Raw genomic sequence first — 9,170 nt, 5'->3', positions numbered from 1 at the left:
GGTCTTCTGTGTCGCTTGCGCTGGGAGTTGGAGACTGGAGCTGTTCCTATTCGGCCATCTTGCTCCGCCCCCTTCAAACTATTACTTTTGATGATTGCCTTGTTACACCCTGTGGAGACTTGCCAAGTTAGAGGCAACTCTCCACTTCAGAAAAGTATCTTTATCCTTCCTAGCTCTCCTCAGACTAAAAATCTGTTAACAGGGATAAGTTAGTTTGAGAAGAGTTTGATGAAGATTCCAGTATTAACTGGAAATCTTGTCCTCCTAGATCAGAGCTTCTCTGCCAAAGTTGGTTCAATGCTCTATAAAATACTAAAGAGCAAGGATGGACCACCCCAACCAGTACTTGCAATTTCTTAAAACCATATATTCATTTTACTAAAGGAGTTATCCCTCCCCACTGTCAACTAAACCAATGTAATCCAGTACAGATTACCGTCTCTGCTCCCTGGAGTTCTTCCCTTCATTAAGCCATTTCTATGGTATAGGAGCAGAAGTCTCAGGATCCTTTGAAATGTGCTTCATTGCCTCCTCACTTCCTGCACCCTTTTTTCCCTCTCCTACGTTCTCCCCTAACCAAACCTTCTCTTGTTATATACCCGATGATAAAACCAAAGTAGTTGTTGTAGAGGTTAACTATTTAAAACAAACTGTAGCAATAGAAACAGGGTATCAGGATGCAAATGCTTGGCTGGAATGGATAAAATATTCTGTTTGCACACTAAACAAAAGTGACTGAAACGCTTGTGCGATAGGCAGGCCAGACACCCAGATGTTCCCTTTCTACTTGGGTGGTCCTCTCAGGGACCGGGCATGAGCTGTATAGTAGCTCTCTTCCAGAACCCCACAACCTGGGGTGATGGGTCATGCGAGACTCTTTTACTGCTTTACCCTGAGGTTAAGAGCCCTGTGGGTCAGCCCTCAAGGGCCATCTGGCCTCCAGCCCCTGATATTAACTTCACCTCATGCCTTTCACGGCAGGGGGAAAAGTTAGCATTCCTTGAAGATTTAACAGGGTGTAGTGAAACCAAGCCTCTTCAAGAGCTTACCAATCAGTCTGTCCTTGTTCATCCCTGAGCATAAGTGTGGTGGTATTATGGGGGACTATTGCTGGGTACTCTGCCAAGTAATTAGAGCAGCTCTTGTGCTCTAGTCCAATTTGCCATCCCTTTGACTCTAGCATTCCGTCAACACAATTACAAAAACAAGAGAAAATTGTAAAGGAAGAAGTACCCTATATGGGTCCTTTGACCCCCATGTTTATATAAATGCTATTAGAGCTCAACGAGGAGTGCCAGATGAATTTAAAACCCACGATCAAATAACTTCAGGATTTCAGTCAATATTCTGGTGGGTGAAGATTAATAAAAATGTAGACTGGATAAATTACATCTATTATGATCAACAGTGGTTTATTAACTACACTAGAGATGCTGTTAAAGAAATAGCAGAGAAATTAGGGGCTACTAGCCAGATGGCTTGGGAAAATAGAATAGCCTTAGACATTATATCAGCAGAAAGAGGAAGAGTTTGCCTCATGATTAAAACTCAATGTTGTACTTTCATCCCAAATAATACTGCCCCTGATGGAAGTATAACAAATGCATTGCAAGGTCTAACTGCTCTGTCCAGTGAGTTAGCCAAAAACTCAGGGGTAAATGACCCCTTTAAAAGGTGGTTAGAAAAATCATTCAGTAAACGGAAAAAAAATCATAGCCTCAGTTCTCACTTCTCTCATGGTTGTAGTAGGAGTATTCATCCTTATTGGGTGTTGTGTCATACCACGCATCTGTGGGCTGATGCACAGACTCATACAGGCAGTACTTACTAAAATGTCCCTTAATTCTCCTCCACCTTATTCAGAGAAGCTTTTTCTGTTAGAGAATCATGCCAAACAGCTAAGCCAAGACATGTTAAGGAAGTTTGAAGAGAAAGAATTGGAAAAATTCAAGATGAAGAATTGTTAAATATAGTGAACCCCGTTTCTCTTCAAAGAATCAGTATGTCAGTATGTTCAGCTCTCTTATTGATTCTCTATTTTAAAGTTTAACTTCCTGGTTCCCTTCACCCCGTTGCTTCTAATTTCAGTAAACAACTTTCCCTCCAGTCCTAATCAGTAGTTCACATCTGTTCCCCTGGTCACCTGCTTTGAAATGAGTCACCCCGGTCACCTGCTCCATCCTGACTCACCCTGAGCCACTAGTTCTGTAACTGTGCTTCCTGCCAAACTACGTGCCTCACCACTCTGGCTCATAGTCCTGCTCCTTTTTAAAATAACCAGTCGAAATTAGTTTAGACTATGCAGTCCAACCCTAGAAAACAGGGGAATGACACAGCAGTAGAGGCTATCTCCATCAGGAATAAGAACCTCTTCCCCTCCTTGTCCACGTGTGCTCTCACCCTTGTTCCATCTGCAAGAGCACTCTTTCTGCAGAAAGTAAAAACTGCCTTGCTGAGAAAATTAAATTTATGTTTGAGTGCTATTTATTTGCGGTACCGGGGAAAAAACATTTTGCATTTCTAACGTAAGGGAGACGTGAGGATAAGAGTCAGTAGCAGGAATAGGAGCTTTGACAACAGAAGCAAGTGTTTGGAGTGAAAGAAGGAAGAGTTCATGAGCCAAGGAATGCAGGCAGCCATTAGGAGCTAAAATAGGCAGGAAAACAGATTATTCACTACAGTCTCCAGAAGAAAACAGACTTAACAACTCCTTGATGTATCTCACCTAGGGGTGTTTGCCAACACCTCTACTAACACTACGTTAATATATTTTCATTTCCCACTGAAGAAGGTTTAAAAAGTATAATGTGTAATTTCCATTTGGTTCTTCCCATTAATGTAATACTCATATCCACTTTCTCTTCTATTATCTCTCTGAATCATTTGCCTATGTTTCCAATCACCTTAGAGGTTTTGCTGGCATGTTACTTGATAGGAAAATAGTAAGTTTTAATACAAGATGTGTGATATGAGCCCAATATTGTAAATAAACATTTAACCCTATATGTGTATGTGCATGTTATATATAATATATAAAATGGGTGAATACACATAAAGTACACATACATATATAGATGTACATGTACACATGCACCCACATATTGTCTTTAAAACATGTTCCAAAGTATAAGTAACTTCTTCTGGGAGATGAGCTGTAAGAAGCATAATGAGTTATGCTACTTCTTATTTCTTAAATTTCAAGTAGAAGACAGGAAGAGTGGTGAATATAATTTAACATAAGATACTTAGTTGTCTATGCTTTGGAGATGACATGAGACTAATTATATTAGGGCCATCGCATAAAATTATCATCCCACTTACGTTAAAAGTAAAATAATATAGGAGAAATTGAGAAAGATAAAATCCTGATAATTCTTCTTAGAAATTTTCTACAGCCAAACGTAGTGGCTCATGCCTATAATCCCAGCACTTTGCAAGGCCGAGGTGAGTGGATCACTTGAGGTCAGGAGTTCAAGAGCAGTCTGGCCAACATGGTGAAACCCTGTCTCTACTAAAAATACAAAAATTAGCCTGGTGTGGTGGTGGGCACCTGTAATCCCAGCTACTTGGGAGGCTGAAGCAGGAAAATCACTTGAACTCTGAAGGTGGAGATTGCAGTGAGCCAAGATCACACCATTGTACTCTAGCCTGGGCAACAAAAGTGAGACACCATCTCAAAAAAAAAAAAAAAAAGAAAAAAAGAAATTTGTTCATGTTTGAAGAGAGAAGCATGACAGAGCACATGAGCAGCAATATGAAAGCATATATTTATGCTTCTTTACATTGTTCTAAGTTGGAAACATGAAGTAATAAAAGTACTCTGATTCTTTATTTAGAGATAAAGTAATGACACTTTAACACCAGACCAGGCACAGTAGCTCACACTTGTAATCTCAGCACTTTGGGAGGCCGAGGCAGGCAGATCACAAGGTCAGGAGTTCAAGACCATCCTGGCTAACACGGTGAAAACCTGTCTGTACTAAAAATAAAAAATTTAGCCAGGCGCGGTGGCATGCACCTATAATCCCTGCTACTCAGAAGACTGAGGCAGGAGAATCACTTGAACCTGGGAGGCAGAGGTTGCAGAGAGCCGATATTGTACCACTGCACTCCAGCCTGAGTGACAGAGCAAGACTTTGTCTCAAAACAAACAAACAAACAAACAAAAAGGAATACCAATGTGGATATAAGAATTCTAACATTTAATATCCATTTCTCCCTTTGGCTAATCCTCTGAATATTTCCCTACAGGTTGGAACTGCTCCTGGACACAGTTTCTCACTTTCAAATCCAATCCTCAAGTAACTCTAACACTCAGCCAAAGTAGCTTGCGGACCCTCTTCCCCTTTGTCCTTTCTGTCCTCATCATTTTGAGAACCAGCATGGCCTCGTGGAACTCTATTTTGTTTAATTACTCACCTACATTATGCATAAAAGAAGGAAGGTCTAATAAACTGACTCAGCAAATAATAATGTTTTTATTTAGAACATGCAAAGAAGAAATGCCTTTGAATTATAATACACAAATCATCTTTCTCTATTTAACACTGATAACATATTAATACCTCAACATTAGATAAGTATCAGCATTATGTGACAGTCAATGCAACTGTTAGAGAGTATGGAGAATAGTAGATACATTTGCACAGTGAAACATAGGAAACTCTCCTTAATGGAAGCTGAATGTTCACTAGATCTTGAGGGAAAGGAAAATGTGAGATGACAGGCCAGAAAAGGTATCGCAGATAGTGAAAGGTGGATAAGGCCCCAGAGGAAAGAGAGCTGCAGGGACAGCACAGCAGCAACCAGACCATCTGCTCTTCTTCACACAGGAACGAAGCACAGCTGGTAGACGGGTGGCACAGAGACAAATCCATTGAAAACTGGAGTGGTGTCAAGGTCCTTTAGGTCAACCAGAGATTTCAGATTAAAGTTCTGTAAAATGGAGGTCAGGAATAAAAACAGCTCCATGCGGGCTAGGCCTTCTCCCACACAAATCCGTTTTCCTGAAAATAGGAAACACAGAGAGCAGTTACTCCTCATGTGTAACTGTGACTGTGACAAACACTGTCTTTATAACTGGCACAAACAGAATATGCAATAACTCTTCAGTGAATCACAGGAAGGATGAGGAGATAGATGGGTGGATGGGTGCATGCATGAATGAATGGATGGATGGGTGGATGGATAAAGGGATGAATGGATGGATGGATAGGCAACTGAAAAAATGAATGGACATACTTACTCTTCCCCTAATACCAAATCTTCACAGGCACCCTGTATTCAACAAATATTTATTGAGTACCAGCTACATGCCAATCACTTTATTAAAATCTTTCTAAAGACTTTAAATGTCTTCATCAATCTTTCTTTAGTAACATACGTTCCTTGTCAAGTGGGTTGTACTGAGAAGGACTTAGAGGAGGAGGCTAACATACTGTATTTCCCTTTGTGTTTCTGGCTCGATACGCAGTCAAAGATTTTTTGTTTCCCCTAGGTACTTTCAGGAGCACATGTCTAAACATGTCACCTTCTCACTTTAAAACTTTCAATGACTTCCCTGTCTGTCCTATAGAATAAAGTCCCAATGGATTGACCTGGACCCTCACATTCTGTTTCCAGTCTGATGATTCATATCACTCCTTACACTCTTCACATTCCCTACTCTCAACTCTAGGCATAGCCACTCGTCATCAGCCTCTAGCACACTATGAGGTTTCAAGTTTTATATCACGCTGCTCCTTTTGGCCAAGATGAACTTTTCTATTACTACAGTCAGGACATAGGTCAAATTTTATCTCCTTTTATACCCGCTTTCTCATCTCCTTGAGCAAGAAAATGTTGCTTTCTCTGGATTTCCTCAACATTATATTTATGCTTCCATTGAAAAATGTGCTATGATCTGAATATGGCTTCTCCCAATTTTGTATGTTGAAACATAATCCCCAATGCAATATTACTAAAGAGATGAGGCCTTGTAGGAAGTGAATAAGTCTGGAGGGCTCTGTCCTTGCTAAAATAATAACATCAAGAGATACAAGGGAGCCATTTCTCCCCTTTTGCCTTTTTTGCCCTTCTGCCATATAAGGATACAGAGGGGGCATTGTCTATAAGGAACAGGCCCTCACCAGGCACTGAACTTGCTGACACCTCGATTTTGGAACTCCCAGCCTTCAGAGCTGTGAGAAATAAATTTCCATTATTTATCAATTACCTAGTCTTGGATATTTTGTTACGGCAGAAGAAACAGACAGCATGGGTCATCTAGAATAATAATCACTTATTTATTTATTTATTTATTTATGTGTGATATGGTTAGGCTCTGTGTCCTTACCCAAATCTCATGTCAAATTCTAATTCCCAATGTTGGGGGAGATACCTGGTGAGAGGTGATAGAATCATGGAGGATAATTTCCCCCTTGCTGTTCTCATGATAATGAGTGAGTTCTCATGAGATCTGTTTTTTTTAGAGGCATGTAGCCTTTCCTCTTTGCTCTCTCTCTCCTGCTCGGCCATGGAAAGATGTGCTTGCTTCTGCTCTGCCTCCCACCATGATTGCAAGTTTCCTGAGGTCTCCCAGCCATGCTTCCTGTACAGCCTGTGGCACCGTGAGTGAATTAAACCTCTTTTCTTCATCAATTACCCAGTCTCAGGTAGTTCTTTATAGCAATATAAGAATGGACTAATACATGTGCTAAAGGTGAATGCTTGAAGGAAGGTTTCTTTTATTGTTGTCTTGGTATCTACAGTGCCAGATATAAAGCAGACATCAAAGGTCACAGAATAAATGAAGGAGATTCTATCACCAGATGCTCAGCACACACATTTCGGGTGTGGAGATCCAACATCCAAGATACATGGCCATGACTAGGGGAAAAGCGTGGTGCTCTGCATCACTGCAGAGTATCCTGCTACATTCCCACTGTCCCCCTCATCCCATCCATGGTTATTTGGCAAAGGTTCTAATATCCTTTATTTAGAGCCAATGTCCTGCTCCTGTGGCTCATTATCTCCTTTAATAGCCCTGCGTTCTCTTCTTTTCATCCTCTCTGCCTCCTTTGAGGTAACTCAAATGTCTTTACTGCTATTAAAATGTTACTTATGCCTCACTTTGGGGTATAAGAGAACAAGAAGCAGACAGCGTCTCCATCTACCTCCCAACTCCCAACAGCTTATCCTTTCCTGTATCACAGCCTCAGTCCTATCGAATTAAAATGATCTGTTTGCTGTGCTTTCCAAACTCAGAAGTGAGCCTTTTAAAACCCTCTTCAGTGTCTGAGGATAATTTTATCCTACAAGCCCAGCCTAGGGGGTGAGGGACACCATGTGAAAAACACTCAGTGAAGTTCTGGAGTGAAATAACTTCCTCATGGCTAGGGAGGAAAATGTAATTAGTTTTATCTTCTTGGAGGAGTTCTTGGGTACCTCAGTGGTGTATCTAGAGGCAGAATTCAACCAACCTATACTTCAGCTTTCTCAATTTGGAAGAATTGGATTAACTCCCCAAAGCCCACTAATCTGGCCCAATAATTAGGATGTATCATGAGCAGGGAGCACACAGACATTCAGAACAGTGCTCTTGATCATGTACAAAGAGTAATTGTACCACTGCAGAGGAGGTACATGTAAGTTCCAGCTGATCAAAAAAGTTGTCTTATACCCTGAAACACATTGGAAATACATTTATATTACCTGCTGAGAAAGGCATGAAGTAGTTACTTTTCTTAAAATTGCCACCTTCATCCAGAAAGTGACGAGGGTCAAACATCTCTGGGTTGGGAAATTCTTTGTTGTCACGTAGCACAGAAGTCAGGGAAATTAATATGGTTGTGCCCTAGAAACAAGAGACATAGATGAACTGAGATGTAAGGAAGTCATGAAGGTTGAAGACAGAGTGGTAATCATGTAGTTAAATCTTTTGATGTGCAGATGAGGAAATCCCATTCCAAAGAAGAGCAGTACCATTTCCAGATGGATAGACCAAGTAATAAGAGGCATGAGCTTAAGGCCAGTGACAATAATCTTGCTAAAGTGTCCTGCAATCATATTCGAATCCAGAGTACTTGGATATTTGGGTGCAACCTTCTGAATCTGTCCTCCTTTTCATCAAGCTTGGACACTAGTGGCTGTCCACACTTGCTGCCCTATTCCATCATTTCAGTTTTCACCAACCTTATGTGTAGATTATGACTTAAAGTTGAAGTCTCTGTTGACATGGGAAATGGCCATAGTATCTGTTCACAGGGCATTTGTGAATAAACACATGATTAAGTTTCAAATGACATCTTCTGGGATGGTAACAAGTGTAGTGGCAAGGATAAAACTATTGAGCTCTTGTCATTGTCATGCAGTTTGTTTGTCTTCATTTAAAGATATGGGAGAGATATTCATTACAGATTTATCCTAGCTTAAAAATACAGAAGGAATAATGAAATTAGAAAAATCACCTATTTGTAACCATTCAGGTCAAGATCATCAGGTCAGGTGAGGATCATTAATGAAAGATAAAACCTTTGGTTGTGTAATTTGGGAAGCAGGGTGTTCAGTCTTACAGTACCATGCCATAGATTTTCATCATTTACACATAAAAAACAGAACCCCTTCAATGGAGAGATCTGGCAGATTCCAACTTACTAGGTGAGAATCTTAGCATAACCCAATAATGGCATATGTGACATTATGTGCCTCTGCCTCACCACTGTGATTCAGTGGATATTCAAAGTACTATGTAGTTTTCTTGCCAAAGTCATAACTGGAATATAATATCTAGAAAACAATCATACAAAACAAGCCCCAGGAAAATTTAAATGACTAATGACTTCAGCTCTTCACAGAGATCAACATACTGAAAGGAAACAGAGGAAATGGACTCTTCTTGATTACAGGAGATGAAAATATCAGGATACCGAAATTATGTGCCTAGTTCTTGACTGGAGAGTGAATTGAAAGAAAAAAGTGATTAAAATATTCTTTAAAAATTGGGAAATTTTAAATATAAGCTGTATAGTAAATAATATTATTGTATTAATAACTCCACAGTATGAATGCTATTATTATTATGTAGGAGAAAACCATTGTTATTGTGCTATACATACTCAAGTATTGAGGCATAAATAGATGGATGGACAGATATCAAAGTAGATATATATACACACTGCCATATGTACATA

General features: G+C 40.0%; 1 protein-coding gene across 1 annotated transcript in view; it reads right to left on the bottom strand.

The window, feature by feature from the left end:
• Positions 1–4,459: 4,459 nt before the first annotated feature.
• LOC100997824 (cytochrome P450 2C9) overlaps positions 4,460–9,170 on the bottom strand; it is a 41,260-nt gene continuing 36,549 nt past the window's right edge. Inside the window, exons 8-9 of the mRNA XM_031652615.1 lie at positions 7,693–7,834; positions 4,460–5,006 (exon numbers count right to left, since the gene is read on the bottom strand). Of these exons, the coding sequence (XP_031508475.1) occupies positions 4,825–5,006; positions 7,693–7,834 (324 nt within the window). The 3' untranslated portion in view covers positions 4,460–4,824. The remainder of the gene's footprint in view (positions 5,007–7,692; positions 7,835–9,170) is intronic.

Source organism: Papio anubis, chromosome 11 (assembly GCF_008728515.1).
Source record: "Papio anubis isolate 15944 chromosome 11, Panubis1.0, whole genome shotgun sequence".
Classification (NCBI taxonomy): Eukaryota; Metazoa; Chordata; class Mammalia; order Primates; family Cercopithecidae; genus Papio; species Papio anubis.
Note: the sequence above shows the minus strand (reverse complement) of the source record. Positions and strands in the feature narration are given on the sequence as shown.